The 20,604-nt window shown below is 39.9% G+C and overlaps 3 protein-coding genes across 5 annotated transcripts in view; 2 read left to right on the top strand and 1 right to left on the bottom strand.

Moving 5' to 3' along the window:
- The window catches only part of LOC135704222 (cytoplasmic 60S subunit biogenesis factor ZNF622), a 530,133-nt gene extending 520,959 nt beyond the window's left edge, over positions 1-9,174 (bottom strand). The window contains exons 1-2 of one of the 2 annotated variants that reach the window (XM_065225697.1): positions 8,320-9,174; positions 7,890-8,253 (exon numbers count right to left, since the gene is read on the bottom strand). In XM_065225697.1, coding sequence (XP_065081769.1) covers positions 7,900-8,253; positions 8,320-9,090 — 1,125 coding nt within the window. In that variant the 5' untranslated portion in view covers positions 9,091-9,174 and the 3' untranslated portion in view covers positions 7,890-7,899. Of the gene's footprint in view, positions 1-7,851; positions 8,254-8,319 lie in introns of those variants that run through there. The other variant, XM_065225698.1, reaches the window with a different exon arrangement.
- RpL32 (Ribosomal protein L32) lies at positions 6,073-7,238 on the top strand. 2 transcript variants are annotated; one of them, XM_065225607.1, is made up of 3 exons: positions 6,073-6,173; positions 6,542-6,642; positions 6,749-7,237. In XM_065225607.1, exons 2-3 carry the CDS (start codon positions 6,550-6,552, stop codon positions 7,058-7,060), a joined length of 405 nt encoding a protein of 134 aa, XP_065081679.1. In that variant the 5' UTR covers positions 6,073-6,173; positions 6,542-6,549; the 3' UTR covers positions 7,061-7,237. The 2 variants fall into 2 exon arrangements, with proteins under 2 accessions (XP_065081679.1, XP_065081680.1); XM_065225608.1 differs by having other exon boundaries at positions 6,087-6,177; positions 6,545-6,642; positions 6,749-7,238.
- A 227-nt stretch (positions 9,175-9,401) lies between the features above and the next one.
- Rpb7 (DNA-directed RNA polymerase II subunit Rpb7) lies at positions 9,402-10,239 on the top strand. Its single transcript, XM_065225578.1, has 3 exons — positions 9,402-9,505; positions 9,571-10,029; positions 10,085-10,239. The coding sequence occupies exons 1-3, from the start codon at positions 9,494-9,496 to the stop codon at positions 10,133-10,135; spliced, it is 522 nt and encodes a 173-aa protein (XP_065081650.1). The 5' UTR covers positions 9,402-9,493; the 3' UTR covers positions 10,136-10,239.
- Positions 10,240-20,604: the final 10,365 nt, after the last annotated feature.

The following is a 20,604-nucleotide window of genomic DNA, read 5'->3' as shown; positions in this document are numbered from 1 at the left end:
AATTTCTGCATAACTCGAGAACAAATCAAGCAAATGGAATCAAATTAGGCATGTGGGGGCGAGTGTGGGGGTATAAGGAGATAATCATAGGGGGTAGCCCCTTAGATAATAGGGGGGGGGGGCTACGTACAATATAGCATGCTTTTTTTTTAAATCGGCGCATAAACTCAAGCTAATATTGAATCCCGAGCAAGACCGGGCACACTCAGCTAGTGATATATAAATGGAAAATGGCTCTAATGTTGGGCTATGGTTTTAAGATAGGGCCCATCGCTAAATATCTGCTATTTATCAATTTTATCTAGATGAACGCGTCATTGGGACGGTACTAATGGATATATTTGGTCGCTATTAAAAATTTAGTCGATTTTTGAGTTTATATATGGGCCCAAATTAGGGGCATTTAGGTCGACATTTCATCCATTTCCCCTATGTGTCGGACACATATTTAATATGTGTACACATAAAAGCCATGTGTGACCACAAGTACAATTCATTTGACACATAAATTTATTGTGTACTTCTGAGTGGATTCTGTTTATGTGTGGTCACATGAAAAAAATGTGAAATTTCACATGGAAATTCATCAATAAAAATGTGTAGAATTTTTTGTGTGTAGCGTTGCGTGAAAAGCATCTAATCTAAAAAGGGATAACCCGCATAATCGTAAACAATAAAGGGATGATTCACAGTATCATTATGTACCATAAATAAGTATATATGTACGATTCTAGTCAGCGTGTATAAAAATGATAAGCATACAATACCATAAATTGTCCTTTGGATACCATATATTGTATTATGCAAAACAACTATATGGGATAAAGGCGGTTAAGTATAATTACCATTCAATAAGGTCGATATTTCAGAACAAAATTTCAGGTGTAATACAAGACATATAGCTTTTGTATAATCAATTTTAAAATCATAAAACTACCACCCCTATTCTGTATTTCGTTTCGAACGAAATTCTCATACAAAAAAATATTTTTTTGTATGAGAATTTCGTTCGAAACGAATTACAGAATAGGGGTGTACATGTCATAACATTCTGGAATATTTGGATTATTAAATTTGGTTTTGAAAAGGAAAGTAAACGTTATACCATAGAGGTAACTCTAAGACAAGTAGGTCCCGAAGAAACGTGCTCAACTTTTTGGCTCACCTCTGGTACTATCTTCGGTCCCAAGCTTGTCTAATCACCCCTCGAAACATAGGAAAAACCAATAACCCCTCATTTTATTTGTCAAACTTTCAAAGCGAATCAAAACAAACATTGCGTAGTACTAGAATTTCGACTAGAATAGGGTACGTTAATCGTTTGCTTGGAACCAATAGGCTACTAAAGTGGTGAGCCAATTTAAAATCGTTAGTTTCGTATTGATTGTTGGTTATACCATAGAGGTAACTCTAAGACCACTGGGTCCCGAAGAAAATCATTATTATTTTTGGCTCACTCAGTACCAGAACAACGGTCCCAAGCTATTTCACTCACCCCTGCATGTTCTGCATGAATCCACACACCCCTGATGTTATCTGTCAAATTTTCATAGCGAATCAAAACAAACATAGTGTAGTAATAGAATTTCAACTAGAATAGGGTACGTTCATCGTTTGCTTGGGACCAATAGGCTACTAAAGTGGTGAGCCAATTTAAAATCGTTAGTTTCGTATTGATTGTTGGTTATACTGTGTTAATAGTTCATTTAGGTAATTTAACATTATGGTGTATTTTCGTGTTATATTCAAACGATTAAATTCGATAAGCACTTACTATATTCCATATAGTTCGTATTTATTCCTTTTTCTTGGATCAGGGATTATGACTGACCTTAATCTTACAACTACTGACAGCATGATACCATTATTTAAGTGAACTGCTAGTATACTGGTACCATGTTGACAGTAGATGTGAGATCGAATTCAGCCTTAGGCTAACGATTCAGTTTTGTGTAAAAACTAATTTATTCTTAAGAAAAATCCACCTTCAATAAAACAAAACAAAAGTAAAAAAAACTACCGCTTTACATAAAACGTAACAAACAATAGCAATTCATTTTCATATAACATATCAAATGGCACTATTGTGCACAGAACACGCTGTATAAAACATAACATAACATAAGTATACTCGGTCCGCGCCGATCTTAACGGACCATCGCTAGTGGTTTCACACCGGTATAACCGGGTCACGGCCGCAACTGCGTAATCCACCACATCATGCCACTCGTCAATCAGCTGCAAGCACTTCCAGTACTATTTACTCAACTTGAAACGGCCACCACAAAAAAAAAACGAGTAAGGTCCCAAGAAGTCACCGAACAGCGCCAAACGGGTGCCAAATATCTCAAGGTTGCCATCCAGCAGCAGTAGCTGCCACCGATGAGGTCTTCCGGTAAAGAAATTCACAGTTACTGCAAAGGATCAATTTTGCGTAAGAAAAATGTAAGCTTATGATAAAATAGCTTTTTACCTTGTACATTTATTCACCAGCCTTGGTTGATCTTCCCGGGAGTCACTTCATACTGAAGACAACATAATTTATTGAAGATAACAATTTGTACATAATTGAATTAAGTAAAACACTTTTGTTTTACACTCTAGATTTTCAAATCAACATGGCGTGAAGCAACTAGAGCAAAACTAAAATAGGGTAAACTTGTTCACCAATACAAGTACATAAATTATTCCACTTATCATTTTATCATCATATTAGGATTCAGTAGATCCCAGTGTGCGTGTAATTTCGATCTATTGTGATTAATGGAAGATGATTAATGATAGTATTTGGATTATATACCGTATCATAACCATGTCTGTGACAGTTCAGTTAGAATATTATAGCATTTTTTGAATGAGGGTTTTCTCAAAGGGAAAATAAATACTTATCATTGGATGGTATACCATATTTTAAGAATATGTAGTATTGACAACATAAAATGTTTTACCATACGTTACCGATAAGAGCAACAATCAATACGAAACTAACGATTTTAAATTGGCTCACCACTTTAGTAGCCTATTGGTCCCAAGCAAACGATTAACGTACCCTATTCTAGTTGAAATTCTATTACTACACTATGTTTGTTTTGATTCGCTATGAAAGTTTGACAGATAAAATGAGGGGTTATTGGTTTTTCCTATGTTTCGAGGGGTGAATCGATTAGCTTGGGACCGAAGAGAGTACCAGAGCTGAGCCAAAAAGTAGAGCTCGTTTCTTCGGGACCTACTAGTCTTAGAGCTACCTCTATGCTTAAATGGTTTGCTGTACACACAGTAAAGAGCTGTCAAACTATTAGCATCATATTCGCAAGCAGTAATCCTATATAAAGAGGTTTGCAGAAGCGGCTATTTTGAGCCAATCGAGCTGCGAGAACTGTCAAAATGTGAGCCAAATGCGCATTCTGATAAGAAAATATTTAGAGTATTTCTTTTTTTTTTCCTTTGATTTGTTTTCCGTCGATCTTGTTTTCCGTGCTGAGCACCAATGCTACCGACGCCAGGAAGGCAGCTACCTCACCTGGACCCTACCTATCGACCCATCAACTCATGAACCGGGGACCAACAGCTTTACTTCCCTTCCGAAGGAAGGCGTGATCAGAGATGTTATGACTCAGAACATCCCGGTGGCGCCGATTGGGATTGAACCCAGGCCTGCTGGGGTGAGAGGTAATCACACACCACTGGTGCCACTAAGAGCGCTTATTTGTCCACTTTGATGTGAAGTCCACAATAAAATGATAAAACTGTACGCTGTTTTTTCAGAAATATATCTAAATTATTTAGCAAAATACATTTGTATGGAAGACCCCCTCCCTTACTGAGAGGGGAGGAGTATCGAACCATCATAAGAACCTGTCCCGGCTCCAAAAACCCCTGCATACAAATTTCCACGCCGACCGGTTCAGTAGTTTCCGAGTCTATAAGGGTCAACAGACAGACAGAAATTCATTTTTATGTAATATATAGATTAACGATCTTTTACAGAAGCTGGAAGCTCCTAGTGAAAACAAATTCGATTTTCTGAGTTTAATAGTTTTATCAGCAAAATGCATTCGACAGCCATTACTCGTATTCATCAGACGTGTGCTCTTTCTGCTCTGCTTAACTTGGTGAAATATTGTAGCGAAAATGAGTGTAGTTCGTAAAAACACACTTGTTGCTGACTTCAATGTCCTTCCAGTTCGTCCCAATGCGGGAAAAGTGCAAAAATTCTTCGAGAATAATATTGCTGATTGCATCTGAAACTGGACTGTCCCAAAAATGCAAAAAGTGTGCTAAAAGTGCACGTTTCCGTCAAATCGTTTTGATGTCTTCGGAGCACTTATTGCTTGCATCATAAGGAATAAGTGCACCGAAGACACCAAGACGATTAGACCACAGACAAACAGACGTAACTCTTTGAAAAACTTGTTCTTGAAAACATAGTATCTCAAAACATATAACCTCAGTAACGACATCTCTCTGGCTTCTCGCGGAAAACAAGCTTGCTCGCTAACTCGTGAACAATATTGCATAAAAGTTCTATAGAATATATAGAAACGTCAAAGTGATCCGATGCCAGCGCTGCGGCGAGTAGTTCGCGGAACTGATAATATTCAAATCAACCGTTAAATGCATGAACGAAGATACACAATGAAGAGTTACGTCTGTTTGTCTGTGATTAGACGTAAGCTTGCAGTTTTATCACACTTTTTAATAAGTGAAAACGCGCTTATTAGTCCAATTTGGTGTGAAACGCGCAATATTAAGCTTCAATATTCGGACGTTAGATGCATTCAGTTTCATAACGTCCGAAATTGTGTTTTGTTTTTATTTAGATGATAGACAATGAAGTTGCCTTGCGCTATGAAAAGGCGCACAACTATAAACACGCGTTTCTCTGTGTGAAGAGTGAGTTCAAAATCCCGATATATGTGGATTGTGAAGCAGTGACCGTTCGAGTGCATGACCTTCCTCTGGCATGGCCACAAGACACTGTTATGAACCACATGGCAAAGTACGGGACAGTGATTTCCAGTCGACATGAGAAATTGAAGCACTACTTCCCAGGATTCCTGAGCGGTGTTCGAGTTTTGCGAATGCGACTCGAAAGTCGAAAGCGCCATTCCATCATACATCACGGTCGACAACGAAACAACTTTTAAACTTACGACAAGCAACCAAAAGCGTGCCGCCATTGTGGCCGAGCAGCACATCCCAAACAGAAATGTTTGGATGTGGCCACATTGAACAATAGCACCGCTCCAGCAGCTCCACCAACCGAGGGGGTATTCAGTCTCGCTAACAAAACCAGCCAACGACATCGAGTCAATCATCTCCTGCTTTCACTGGGTTCTCAGCAGAAGAACAACAGCGAAACACCGACAATCCAACCGAGGATCATCACACTTCAAACGTTGAAAGCAACGACGAAAACTCTAGCACCAGCTTATCAAGCGCAACAAAGGATTTCATTGAAAATACCAACAAACGCCGGCTGTCGAAACACAAGGAGAACGAAAAAAAGAAAGTTCGTACTGATCAGTGCACCCAGAAGACTGGTCAGCAAACAGATCGTATAGATGAAAATAATGCATCTTATCAAATAGGGGATAATACGTTTTATTTGAAAAATAATAGCGATAAGGGATCTAATTGTTAATAATGGTTATCGGCCCAAGCAATGCCTAATAAGCGAAGGGGTCTTATAAATAAACGTAATAAAAAAAATCAGCAAAATGCTGCCAAATGTCAGAATTTTGGATTGCTGAAAAAATCAGTAAATAAATATTGCTGGAATCATTACTGATTTTCAGTCTTATATTGTCATTTTGACAAATGTTGGAATTGCTGGAAAGGTCAGCAGCATTATTTTGCTGGTATGTATGCTGATATTTCATCAAGTCTAAAATCAGAAAAAATTTGCTGATATTCAGCGATATAAATTTGGTGTGCTGCATTTGCTAAATATGGCGGAGATTATTTAAGTGACCCTACATTCCGGTAGCCCCTCGCGTGTCGTCATCAACGTTCATCAGTAGTGCCAACATTGTCGAATCGATACCTTCCCGTCATCTGTCAAAATTTGACAATCCGCGTCAGCGAGCTGTCATCGCTTCTTTCACCGAACCTTCTTTTCGATTGTTCCTTCCATATTGAACGATCAGCCGCGTGTTGTACTCTGATCAAATGTAAGTAGTTTTATTGTGTTTTCCGGTCGGAAAATCTCCTAAATTGCTCCTAAAGTGAAGGGTTAAAGCGGTGATGACGGACAAACGTTGAATCGATAGGGATAATTCGTTCAAATCTGCGAAAATAGCGTTTAAATGATTTGTTTACTACGACCTGTCGCTGTTGCTCGGAGCGGAAGTTTTTCCTACACGTTTCCTTTGAGGAGCTATATAAAGAATGAACTTTTAGTTAAACATTGTTAAAATAGTTAACACAGTTTAATTCTAGATGATTATATTGCAATCGAACGGTTTAATCCATCACTATTAGCTCTAACAGGATCAAAAAGTATACTCAATCCTAACCTCAATTTCCATCCGATTCTCAGAAGCAAAAATGGCACTGCGTCCAGCCTACAAACCCAAGATCGTCAAGAAGCGGACGAAGAAGTTCATCCGCCACCAGTCAGATCGCTATGACAAACTTGCCGTAAGTATCCTCTATTTCGCATTTTTTTTTTTCAAATTGTCGTTTTGTTTACAAAATGGCTTTGTTTATACCGGAAAGTGGTAACCGTTCTCGTTTTTCCTTGCAGCCCAACTGGCGCAAGCCGAAAGGTATTGACAACCGAGTGCGTCGTCGCTTCAAGGGCCAGTACCTGATGCCCAACATCGGCTACGGATCGAACAAGCGCACCCGTCATATGCTGCCCAATGGCTTCAAGAAGTTCCTGGTCCACAACGTCCGCGAACTGGAGGTGCTGATGATGCAGAACCGTATCTACTGTGCCGAGATTGGCCACGCCGTGTCGGCCAAGAAGCGCAAGCTGATCGTCGAACGTGCGAAGCAGCTGGCCATCGCCGTGACGAACCCGAACGGTCGTCTGCGCTCGCAGGAAAACGAGTAAGCTCTGGGTTGGGTTTTACCAAGTGGAGTTTGTTTGTTTATTTCTATTGGCGCGTGCAGAGAGGGTGGGTTGTAAGAGCTCTCCTTACACAACAACGGTACACATACGCTGGAATTTGTATGTAAACTTCTTTAATAAGCGAGGAATATAAGATACAACAAAAAAACGCTATCGGACTGGGCTCGTGCATTGAATAGAGAAATCCTAATCTTCAAGTTTGGGGAAATTGATTATCAATAGCTAACATAAAAACTACAAGCACCTTTTAAGGAAGGCCAGAAACGTATGCATTATTTTCAAAAGTAGATCAAAACTAAGGCGAGAAGGGAATCTTCACCAATATGTAGGGGAAATGAAGGTTTCGGCACTTATTTAATTATTATCTTCGTGGGAGTAAATGAAGTCTTAGAGCGCCGATTTGTTGCATGAAGGTGCATAATATTCCAGAGCATCGTTTTGCAATAAAATAACACTAAGACTAAATTTAACCCCTGGCGATAATATGTAAAGAAGTTCCGAAGCTGTCATTTCCCCTATAAGAATCTAAATCAAGTTTGACAATCTAAATTATCACCCACCCCTAATCCCGTTTTCTATCAGTGATCACAACGATTTAATTATGATATTTTTAAATGCTTAAGTATGCCTCACTCTTACTTGATACATATTACGACAGACACATGTAATGAACTTAGCTTTATTTTGTAGGTAAAGACAAACGTTAAAGAAGCCATGAAACTAACGTCAAATGCTTTCGGTGGAATAATGGACGAAGCAAGTGTTGTAATCTAGATTAAAGTGGAAATATTTATTGAACCATTTTCATAACCGATACACATTTAGAAGTTGATCTGACACCGGAAGTGTTTCTGCAGCTTGTTGGCCTTCACTCCGACTTGCTGCATCAGCTTGGCCTTTTGCCGCTTCATCACATGCATATCCCGAGCGTTACGGGCGGCTGCCTCCTGCTGCGTCGAGGTCCATCCCAACGCACGGTACTCAGCCAGCACTTTGTGCAACCGTTGGGTCGATTTTTTCACCACAACGGCTCGGTTCGGATTGATTCGTTGCTTGTAGTACCGCAGCAGGGAACGGTGGCCGATGACAGCTCCCGATGGCAACACCATCTGGAAGTCATCACCGTCCAAAATCTGAGGTGGCTCAAGATCCTCGTCAATGTCCATTTCGTTGTTCTGTGTTAGGTGAGGGAACAGAATTATAAACATTGAAAAATGTTACAACAGAAAATTCAAACTTACATGATCCGGATAACTTGTACTATAATCGTAAAAGTCAACGTATTCCGCCAAAGCAGCACCTTCATGTAGCATCTTGCAATGCCCTTTCTCCACCATATGATTCCTCACGGCGTCCAACGAGTAGAAGGTTCTACCCTTCTCGTTGCACCAGATACAGATAAAGTCCCTGCAAATCTTTTCGGCCAGATATCCCAATATCCCCTCGACATCTATGCAGTACTCTGCGTCCGGAATGAAGAACGAATGCGTCACACTCATGTGTTTGATGCTCTGGATCAAATCATCACTGTGATGGTTGCAAAACAAGCAATCGTTATTTTCAATCGGATTTTCCCAGTCCTCTTCCCATCCGTCGTCTTCCCCTTCGGCATCCTCGTCCATGGCTTGATCCTCAATGATGAACTCCTTCTTCGGTTTAGTAGACTTTACCGAAATTTCTTCTTGTTCAGCGTCTCCTTTCTGTTCTAGGAACTCCTTCAGGTTGTCCTTATGCTTCTTACTGTCCAGATGGTTATCGTGAGCATTCTTCGATTTGAATAGCTTCTTGCAAGCCTTACAGTATAGGGACTGATCTTCCTGGCTAACAGCATCTGCGTTCTTCTGCTCGCTCACGCGTTTCTCGAACTCCTCGATACTCACCGGAGGCAGCTCTGCGATCTTGCGTTTCAGATTGTACCGATGCCAGTCGGTTTTGTAGTGCTCCCGTTGCATTTCCGCATTCTGGAAACGGACGCTGCAATTCAAGCACGTAAAACTGGTCGCGTTAGACATTTTGGAAGCAATAATTTCTGAACAATACACAGGAATTTCAACGTGTCCTTCCACGGACGAGATTGTTGTGAAATCGCGTGCGAATTTTTCTTCTTTGACGTCTAATTTGGCTCGTTATCTGATTCACGCTCAAAGGCGCCGTGCTTCCCAGTAAAAAAATGGGGATACTTTGCTAGTACTTCGTCAATATCGTTCGAAATTACTCGCGCACAGCTCTGTTTTATAACTTGCAGGGGCATCACTATACGCACCGCACTGTCTCGCGGCACAAAAATGCTGATCTGTCAAAATCCGAAAACAAACGCCGAGTGACCAAAGTAGCGGAGCGGTTTTTGCGTTTGCAAATTTTATTTTCCTTAAACTGCAACACCATCAAGAATTTATACGCTTCTCCCCTTCGAAAATGTTCTACCATGTAAGTACCGCACTTCTGAAAACCCACAAAATCCTCATTCACCGTCATCACCCCCGCTCATCCAGATATCACTCGAGCACGAGATTTTGCTGCACCCGCGCTACTTCGGACCGCAGCTGATCGAAACGGTCAAACAGAAGCTGTACACCGAAGTCGAGGGAACCTGTACGGGCAAGTATGGTTTCGTGATAGCCGTGACCACAATCGACGACATCGGTTCCGGTCTGATCCTGCCCGGGCAGGGTTTCGTAGTCTACCCGGTCAAGTACAAAGCAATCGTGTTCCGACCGTTCAAGGGTGAAGTGCTGGATGCGGTCGTGACACAGGTCAACAAGGTGGGAATGTTTGCCGAGATTGGGCCGCTGTCGTGTTTCATTTCGCACCACTCCATCCCGGCCGATATGCAGTTCTGTCCCAATGGTAATCCACCGTGCTACAAGTCGAAGGACGAGGATGTGGTGATTGCTCTGGAGGATAAGATTCGACTGAAGATTGTCGGTACCCGAGTGGACGCGACCGGAATTGTAAGCGCTTGAATTAGTTTGTCTTACAATCTCTAAAATTCATTTTTTTTTTCAGTTTGCAATCGGAACTCTGATGGATGATTACCTGGGTCTGGCTTGCAGTTAGGCTTTAAAACGATCTTACCACGATAAGTATAATTTTAATTCAATTGCTTCGACGCTACAGTTTAGGGAACGAGGATAATTGTAATTATAAGTTCTATTATTTAATAGTGATTTAAACACAGCTAATTTTGAAAGAAAAGTCCAACACTGAACAACATGGATAGACATTCTCTTATACCTTCTGGCAAATTTCTATTGCTGATTATTCATAAAATGTATAAGTCAAGTAATAAGCAGACGCCTTGCAAAAAGTTAATGAATACCAACCCCTTTTGGCCCTTCATACAGCAGTATGTTGAATTCAGAATGACGAAATTTGCTCTTGCTGTTGAGTGGACCCGCATGCAGGACGCTAGGATGGTGGTACATACATACATACTTACATTATTGTTTAATATTTCTTTGACAGTTCACGGTGGTAAATAATAGCATTTGTTTATCGGTTTGCAGTTCACTAAAAGAGAGCGAGTCCCACATCGTATCGTTTATTTATTCCGTACAATATCGTGCTTGGAATGCTAACAGAATTTGATCTTTAAGGGGGGCATACACTACTAGTTTCATTGGAATTTTTAGGAGCATTTGATGGAAGCTGATTTCCAGGGAGCACTTAACGAATGCTGAGAAAAATTCCAAAAACGATTTGCAGATAATTCTACGGGTTATGCGTAGAAAATACTGTTAGAATACAATACAATGTGAAGATATTTCAAAAAGTATTCTGGAAAGATGAAGTAATAAAATTGGGTTGTTAGTGGAATGCTTAAATAAAACTGCAAAAAGGTTATCTTCCATTTAATTCCACTTAATTAATTTTGGTATCCATGACAGATACGTATTTCGACTACAATGTGCAGTCTTTCACCCCTATTCTGTATTTCGTTTCAAACGAAATTCTCATACAAAAAAATATTTTTTTGTATGAGAATTTCGTTCGAAATGAAATACAGAATAGGGGTGTTTATCAGTGTCATTCCCACTAAAGACCTATCAAAAACCTAACCACTGATGAAGACTGCACATTGAAGTCGAAATACGTATCTGTCATGGCATAGCATAAGCGATTGCACAAATCGTGGGGGCTTTATAACTCTATAAGACCCAGCAGGACCCGATGAAACGTGCTCAACTTTTTGGCTCAGCCCTGGTACTCTCTTCGGTCTCAAGCTAAACGATGCACCCTTCGAAACAGGAAAATCCACGAACCGCTCATTTATCTGTCAAACATTCATAGTGAATCAAAACTAACATAGTGTAGTACGTAGTACCATAGAGGTAACTCTAATAGCGAATTCGTTTATTATTCAGTTCCAACCTGGATCGGGTATCAAGATTGGGTCTGCTTGTTTTCTGACAAACGTCAGTTTGCTCGTTTGTTTTTAAAACCTAGATCAGGTTGAGGTTCGCACTGACAAAAAGTTCGGTTTCGCACTGGGTTGGAACTGGTTCCAACCCCAATAATAAACGAATTCGCTATAAGACAAGTAGGTCCCGAAGAAATGTGCTCAACTTTTTGGCTCACCTCTGGTACTATCTTCGGTCCCAAGCTAATCGATGCACCTTTCGAAACATAGGAAAATCCACGAACCCCTCATTTTATCTGTCAAACTTTCATAGCGAATCAAAACAAACGTAGTGTAGTACTAGAATTTCAACTAGAATAGGATACCCTAATAAAAATTGTATGGTTAATTTGCTTAACGACGTGTTCTGGGTATCATCCAAACCATTTGTGGAATAGTTCAATGATTTGGGTTATCGTTCGTTTATGGTTATTTTTTATTAGGGTACGTTAATCGATTTGCAAGAGATCAATAGGCTAATCAAGCAGTGAGCCAATTTAAAATCGATAGTTTCCGGTTTTAGGAATTCAAGGCAGGCTCACGCAAACTAGCATTACTGTCGGGTTGGGAAATCTTACTTTACCTGATGGCGATGTACATTTGCGTGGGCGAGCCTGGACTTTTAAGACAATATAATCAAAAGAAGTCCTTGTTTACAAAAACTGTTACGCCCTAATTCCATAGAGGTAACTCTAAGACAAGTAGGTCCCAAAGAAACGTGCTCAACTTTTTGGCTCACCTCTGGTACTATCTTCGGTTCCAAGCTTGTCGAATCACCCCTCGAAACATAGGAAAAACCAATAACTCCTCATTTTATCTGTCAAACTTTCATAGCGAATCAAAACAAACATTGCGTAGTACTAGAATTTCGACTAGAATAGGGTACGTTAATCGTTTGCTTGGGATCAATAGGCTACTAAAGTGGTGAGCCAATTTAAAATCGTTAGTTTCGTATTGATTGTTGCTAATTCCAGCTCTATCTTAATATTGGAACTGACATCTGATTGATGTCCTTGACAAATGTCCAAAAAATTCTCTTTATAAATTTAAGATGATCCTAAAAAGGACCGTTTTGTCGTGATGGTTGAGTAATGCTGAGCTATTAGGGTGTTATACCGAGGGGGGCGACACATCTAGATGCTCAACAAATCTCACACTAGCGAATCAATCTTCGAAAAATCTTCTTTCATTTGTCGCATCTACTTGCATCGCTCATCATCTTTTTGCAGGAAATCTTCAGAATCGTCATCAATCTTCTTTCTATCTATTCAGCGTGCGCGCAGCTCGCCACAGCAAAACACAATCTTTTTTGCATCGTAGATAAAGTCGTCCCCCTCGTGTTATACACAGATGAGGCTGGTGAGTTGTATCAACAATCAATACGAAACTAACGATTTTAAATTGGCTCACCACTTTAGTAGCCTATTGGTCCCAAGCAAACGATTAACGTACCCTATTCTAGTTGAAATTCTATTACTACACTATGTTTGTTTTGATTCGCTATGAAAGTTTGACAGATAACATCAGGGGTGTGTGGATTCATGCAGAACATGCAGGGGTGAGTGAAATAGCTTGGGACTGCTTGGGACCGTTGTTCTGGTACTGAGTGAGCCAAAAATAATAATGATTTTCTTCGGGACCCAGTGGTCTTAGAGTTACCTCTATGGTTGTATGTTGTTTGGAATGAGGGTGACGCGCTTGGCATAGGTGGCCCACAACGACTCACGAGCTACTGATTCCGATCAATAGCGGTGTAGCTTCTTCCTCCTTCTATGGATGCTCATGTGGGCTGCAGCTCGCTGCTTGGAGAACAATGTTCAACGCCACGCGCCGAAAGTACTGGTGTTGCTGCTGCTGATGCCAACGACCGGACACCACAACACACGGTGATTGGAACTGAATCCGATCAGCAGTTGAGGGTAGCCTTGATAGCTAGCTGCTTGCGGGGAGCCTTTCGTTGTGTACTGGAGAACACCACCACTCACCACGCGGCGATTGGATAAACACCGTTTGGTGAGACCGGATGGAATTCAACTTTAAAATCTGTGTTAGGGAAATCGGTTAATCGGTTACTGGCCAACCGCCCAAGTAACATTTCAAGTTTTATCGATGTTTTAAAGCATGCTACAAGTCTAAATCATGGTCTTCAGAACCCTAATAAAACCAAAATTGTTACTTGGGCGTGTTCCAAGCAGAAATTCAAGCAATTCTTGAATGCTCTGTAATATATACATTCGAATATCTGCATTATATCTGATAGTCAAGCAGCATTAAATGCTTTAAAATCAGCAACATCCAACTCAAAACTCGTATGGTAATGTGCAATGTCACTTCAGAAATTGGCCTGTCAAAACCACTTCTTCTTCTTATTCGCATTTCAAGCTTATTGCTTAGTGCATATAAGCTTATTGCGTCTCTCAAATTAGTGTTCTAAATGCACTTCCACAGTTATTAATTGAGAGCTGAATCGATTAGCTATCGTTATACCAACAATGCTTTTACCATAGAGGTAACTCCAACAATGCTTTTACCATAGAGGTAACTCTAAGACCACTGGGTCCCGAAGAAAATCATTATTATTTTTGGCTCACTCAGTACCAGAACAACGGTCCCAAGCAGTCCCAAGCTATTTCAATCACCCCTGCATGTTCTGCATGAATCCACACACCCCTGATGTTATCTGTCAAACTTTCATAGCGAATCAAAACAAACATAGTGTAGTAATAGAATTTCAACTAGAATGGGGTACGTTAATTGTTTGCTTGGGACCAATAGGCTACTAAAGTGGTGAGCCAATTTAAAATCGTTAGTTTCGTATTGATTGTTGCTTATACTGTCACGCTGTCGGTCGGTCGTGCTGGAACGGACCAGGATTTCTCTATCGTTTTCTACACTCTACCAAACCAACCACGTTAGTTTTAATTATTACGTTTCCGCATTCATTTTTACTTGTAATACATTTCTTTTTTTCATCTCAGTTTTGTTGTTTCCTTCTTTTCCGCTTGATTTACTGGTTTCTTTTTTTCAGCTTTTTTTTTCATTCGCTTCTTCTCGCTCCTCGCGCGCGATGGAGAGAGTGTGTGTTTGTGTGTATGTGTCACGTCACTTCAATGATTTGCAATCTACACAGTGTTTTGTTTGTTTTTTTTTGTTGTTTCTTGCATCCTTCTTCCGCTTCTTCTTCTTCTTCTTGCTCGTCGCGATTTCAACCGGTTTTCTATATTTTTTGTCTTGTTTTATCTTGTTATTATTGCTACTTTTCGGTTACAACACTTCCACTTCCCTGCGTCTTCTTTCGCCCTCTGCCTTTGCGCGCGTGTGTGTTTGTGTGTATGTCTTTGTGTGTACAACATTCACCTGCGCGCGAGCGCCGGCTCCAACTCAAAATCAATAATATGCCATTTTGTTCTAAATTGTTTTTGCTTCTGGCTTATTCTCTAATTTTATGTGATTTGTTTTTTGTATGTTTTCTTTCTGATTTTTTTTTTTACAAATGTCTTATTTTTTGGTTTTGTCATATCATTGATTTTCTTTTTTTTTCCGCTTGCTAGTCGACTTTATTTTTTGCTAACTTTAAGTTTGCCGCATTCGGTGCATGCCTTCCCGGATTCTTTTTGTTTTACTGTGTCTGTGTTCTTCCTCGCGTCCTGTTCTGTCTTAGGTGTATAAATATATTAATTTAGGGTTGCATTACTCATTGTATGTTTTTCTTTTCTTTTCATTATTATTATTTCGATTAATGATTAAAGGGCTTAGAGTTTGCTTCCGTTTCTTTCTTTCGTCTGCTTGATTTACATGAGAGTTGTTGTTTCCATGAGAAGACAGTTCCCTTTCTGTTTATTTTTTATTATTTTTCATGTGTGTATGTGTGTTACTAGTCGCTAGTGTGTGTTGACTGTACGTGTTTGTGATTTGTTAGTGTTTATGTATGGGTGTGTTTTGTTACGTTCAGTTCTTTGCTGGTTGTTGGTATGTGTGTGTGTTTGTTTTTATTATTAAATTAGCGATAATTTTACTAATCCAGTCACTTTTGTTTTACCCCCTTCCCGGCACTGAGGAATCGTATGCTCTTCCGTGACGCGGAAAGATGGAGTGTCAGACTTGTTACTGTAAATGTGGCTGTATGTATGTGTATGTGTTTCCTATATGAATCACTGGAAATAAAAGAGATTTGTTTTTGGCTCGACTTGTTTTTGCTCCTTTTTGTTGACGGGGTTGTTGGATAACGAACCTATCGAAAATAGAAAGGATCTTCTGTCCAATGTTTACACCTTTTGAAGGGATTTTCTCAGTTATTTTTACCGTACTTGGTATTCGCTAGTTCATTTTTTTTTGTTTGCTAATAGCATTTTCCTTTATTTACTTATCAATTGTTCTTACTTAGTTGCTTGTTTTTGTTTACTTATCTTACCGCCTATTGTTTAGTTATTAATTTAATTAATTTACTCTCCGTTCTTCAGTTTTATTAATCTAGTTACTTACTGCTTCGCACTTTCTTACTATCTTCTCATTTACGTTTCGACTTACATAAACGTATTGTTTTCTCATTCTTCTAGTTATTTTTTTTTATTAGTACTATCAGTTACTATTTACAAACGAAATGGTTTTGCCATTTCCGTTTCAGTTTTGTTTTCCATTTTGTTCAGTTTTAATTTAGTTTGTTTTAAATAATAATTTAATAAATTATTATTGGTCTTAAATTTTTGTTTCTTTCTTAATCCTTGTTTTTGTTTCTGTTGAAATATCTCAGATTTGTCATCAAATAAACTGTGCCTTTCTTTTTTTTTCGGAGTCATATGTTACAACAAAAAAAGAAGAAGAACAGAACATTTAAAATTATATTATGCAGTTGGTGTGTTTGTGTCCTTGCCTTGCGACAGACAGTCAGCTATAGCTACCTTCGTTTGTCTAATTAATATAATCCGTTTTTGTGTAGTTTGCTTCTGCTAACGAGATTGTTTCGTTCCCATTCGTGAAACAATGGGTGCGCTTTAGATGATTTGCGTTTCGTAAAAAAAAAGTGTGAAATGTACGATGTGAGTAGTTTTTGCTAAGTTACGAGTAAACTTTGTGTAGTGTGTGTTTAATGCAGTATAGTTTAGTGTAAATTGCTAATGGGCTTGAGATACTGTTTTCCTCTGTGTGTATAAAAAATTGTCTAGGTTTTCACTTGCTATTGGTTGTATAAAAAAATGAAACACATTTGTGGGGGTTTCTTTTGGTAAGATGGAAATAAAGAACACCTACCAAAAGGAGAGTTACGAATGATAGAGAAATAGGTATTATGCAAAGGAAACATCGTAATCAGTCGCTGATTTCGTTAGGCGGCACGTTCAATCCAATTCATTCGCACTTCATTCACCTGTTGTTCCGGCTTTGTAGTGCTTCGGAACAAACACGCACGAAAATGAACCCAATGGTATCTCGGGAAAGTAGGATTTAGTAAGGAGAGGTAAGAAGGTTATGCTGCCAACAATTCTTAATCGTTTAGCAGAGGAAAGCGTGCAAGCTAGATTTGGTTTTCTGTTTGATGTATTTCAAATTTGAGGTTAGGATCGCAACGGGTGCTTTCCAAATTGATTTCCAAACGTAATAGTAAACGTGTAGATACAAGCCCTTTTGAGCAGTGTCCATATGATTCCCACAAGGCATCTGATACTGCCTTGTCTGATAAGTCATCGAAGCTCATATTCTCTGACTTGGCATATACGCTTATCCCGAAGGCCTATTACATAATAGCATGACCATGGTTGGGACCAGTTGTAGTAATGCTTGAGACTAACATGTATCTTTAACATTGATCACAAGGGTCAAATGGCAGAACATTCTTATGGTGGTAAGCTCCAACCGGTATTATCCTCGGATTAAATCCCGATCAATGCTTTGATGTCGACATCAGAGTTAAGCAAACACTTTGCAGATCATCTAAACAGGGACGGTATTAAAAGTTAATCCGAGTTGTATCTTACAAGACCTCTGGACTTGTGTGATGAGCCATGCAAACTGTTCCTACGACCTATAGGCTTGTTCCACAAGGCATCTAGATTTATCCCAAGCACCACCGAACTGGTCCTATAAATAAGTCACGTAAAGCATCTAAATTGATCCAGCAAAGCCTCCTCTTTGGGCCTATCCAATAAGAGTTGTACACCCAACGACTTACCCTACAAGGTATCTGAACTTAACTCATGCCATAAGGCCTCTACTCTAACGTGTCTAATAATGCTTCTTGGACTAGTATCTGAGCATCATCGTTGTCAGATATACCGATTTATCGGTATTTATACCGTTTTTCGAAAATGAAATCGATATACCGTTCCGATTCAAATTTCGGACAATTCAAATTTCGGACACTTTCATTTTTAATTTAATATTACATCCAGTTAGAAACAAAGTAATAATGTTAGATGATCGTGGAGGGCACTAGTCAAAAAAAATTAAAATTTACAAGACATGTGGATCATATTCGACCGAGATAATCAACTTTTAAAAGTGTCCGAAATTCGAGTTTAAGTGTCCGAAATTTGAATCGGCACGGTACACACTGAAAACGAAACTAGCTCAGAAAGTGAGTCACTTTTACTCAGATTTGAGTCACTTTTACTCATGCATATGGAGCCATGTCTAAATGCGTAGGTCACTCTGAGCATGAGTAACCTATACTTTTAGAAATTCCCCCATACGAATGAGTAAATGTGACTCACTCTCAGAGTAAGATTCGTTTTCAGTGCAGATAAGGTTACACAGAATACAGATTTTTGAGATTTTATGAGATGTGATTTTTTTTTTTGGTAATCAAAATACGCTCTAATGTCAGAGTTTCAAAATCTGTAAAAGAACTACTCTGTAAAGGGACCCCCTGCCGGGATCCCCTACTTCAAACTCTGTAAGTTGGGGGTGTTCCCTTGGAAGCTTATTTTGGCTTCGCTCGAAATGTTCTTCTGCCTTCTCCCACCATTTTTTTTTCAATCTTCCCCCGAAATATTGTGCCAACGCTAGTAGATTCTTCTGATTTCCATCGATAATTTCTTTCGACTGCTTCCAAGTTTTTTCCTCAACTTCTTCTAGAAGACTCCCGAAAACCCTTTCGCTTTCGCCGGAAGAAGCTTCCGGCTTTCTCCAGAAATTTATTCCAAACTACTTTAGGAAGTTTCTTCCGTCTTCTATAGGAAGTTCCTCTAAACTTCTACCCGAAGTATCTATCGAATTATCCCAGAGGTTTCTTTCATCTTCCTCTGGAAGTTTCTCCACAAGCTTCCGTCGACTTCTATTGGAAGGTTCTCCCGAGCTTCTTCTGACTTCTCTGGAAATGGCTTCTCCTGGTATTTTTTCCCGATTTATGAAACCTTTCTGGCTTCCTATTTCATCATTATTTTTCATGGAACTGGAACCGGATGTTTTTCCGATCTTCATTAGAACTTTCTTCAAACTTCCTCCAGAAGAACTTCTTTCTTCTTTCTCTGGAAGTTTTTTCGGCTTCCTTCAGAAAATAATTCAAATATTCACCGGAACTTTCTTCCGACTTCTTCTGGAATGTAGATTAGAAAACGGCAAAAATATAAAATCAATTAAAACAGTAAATACCGATAAAAAACGATTTTTAAACCTTTGATACCGTGTAACGATCAGAAATTTTGTATAAATTTGTATATAATTTGATAATGTTAAATTGTTTGAATTAAATTCCTTAGGGTAGGCAGTAGGAAGACACAAGCATTTTTGCTGAAATCTTTCCTAAGACGGGTCCATTTAATTTATGGATAAGGTAGGAAAGGGACAGTCGCGCAATTAAACGAGCCAAGTTATCTTTCGTGTCTTTAGATTCACGATAGGACACGAAGGGTTTCGGGAAATTCCGTCCGTTGGGGGGAGAAGTTGCTGCGTTTGGGCACGGTGAACTTATCTGATTTTACTCATACAGCTTAATCGAGGACAGACTCGTTGACGAGAAATGGATGGAACACCTCCTACTCGGACAAACAACCGCAATCGCAGGCCACTGCCGCGCCGCGACTACGAGCGCATGAATGCGTTCAATGATAGAAAAGTCACCAATTCTGGAACTCCACATTGGGAAGACATATCTGAACCACTAACTCACCTTCAGGCTAGTGAGCCAAAGTGGAGACAGAACCAGTAGAAGAAGACTCCAAAGCCAGCCGATCCAAGGAGTGCTTCTAGCAATGTGCTGAGACGGTCTACGACACAGACCGAACCACAGGATGAAGACCTTTATACTGGTGAAGTTCTGGTAGCCGTACCGATTCGACATACAGTATGTCAGAACTACGACTTCGCTAGTTTTTCAACTCTTCTTCATTCTACCTATGATCATACACGTGCAGTCGAAACGCGTCTGGATCAAATGTGTCCGTTTCCTATTTTTCAGCATTCAATGACTGAATTGTTGAATGCTAGACTAATGTCCATTCAACGTAATGATTTAGCGCATGCTATATATGCGGAACTCAAGGGAAAACAGTGTCTACGTGCGAAAGTCATTCGAAAGACAATCGGGCAAAATATTCGAACTCGGGAAACTAGGTAGGGAATGTGGAGCAGGGAACGGCAGCATTCCGGCAATCAATGTTCCTGGAGGATCGAAGTTGGTACCGTTTAGTGACCCACTTCAGAACGTTTGTGAGGTTAAGGTTCACACGGACATGTGTCAACACGTATCGGTGAGGATCTTTGATAAGGACTACGACGCCCTTCTAGACTCGGGGGCAAGCGTAAGCGTAACCAGCATGATGGACATAGCGGAGAAGAATGGACTGACTTTGCATCAGAGTCCAGTTAAGATCGTGACCGCAGATAAGACGGTCCACGAAAGCTTGGGATACGCGCAGTTACCGATAGAGTTCCGGGGAGTCACGAAGGTTATTCCAACGTTGATTGTACCACAAATCGCAAGGAGCTTGATCCTAGGGTACAAATTTTGGAAAACCTTTGGGATTCAGCCGATGATTAAGGGGACTGACGGTTTTGAGCAGATTGCGACGGTAGAGACGACAGTAGAGAGAGATATGAACCATAAAGACCGTAGCCATCTACCAATCCTACCGATCGAGACGTTGCCCGCGCTAAAAGGATTGGAACCAGATGATACTCTGGATATCCCGGCATT

This window comes from Ochlerotatus camptorhynchus, unplaced genomic scaffold (assembly GCF_037179485.1).
Source record: "Ochlerotatus camptorhynchus isolate MF236.1 unplaced genomic scaffold, CSIRO-AGI_Acam_v1.1 ptg000232l, whole genome shotgun sequence".
In the NCBI taxonomy this organism is placed as follows: domain Eukaryota; kingdom Metazoa; phylum Arthropoda; class Insecta; order Diptera; family Culicidae; genus Ochlerotatus; species Ochlerotatus camptorhynchus.
Note: the sequence above shows the minus strand (reverse complement) of the source record. Positions and strands in the feature narration are given on the sequence as shown.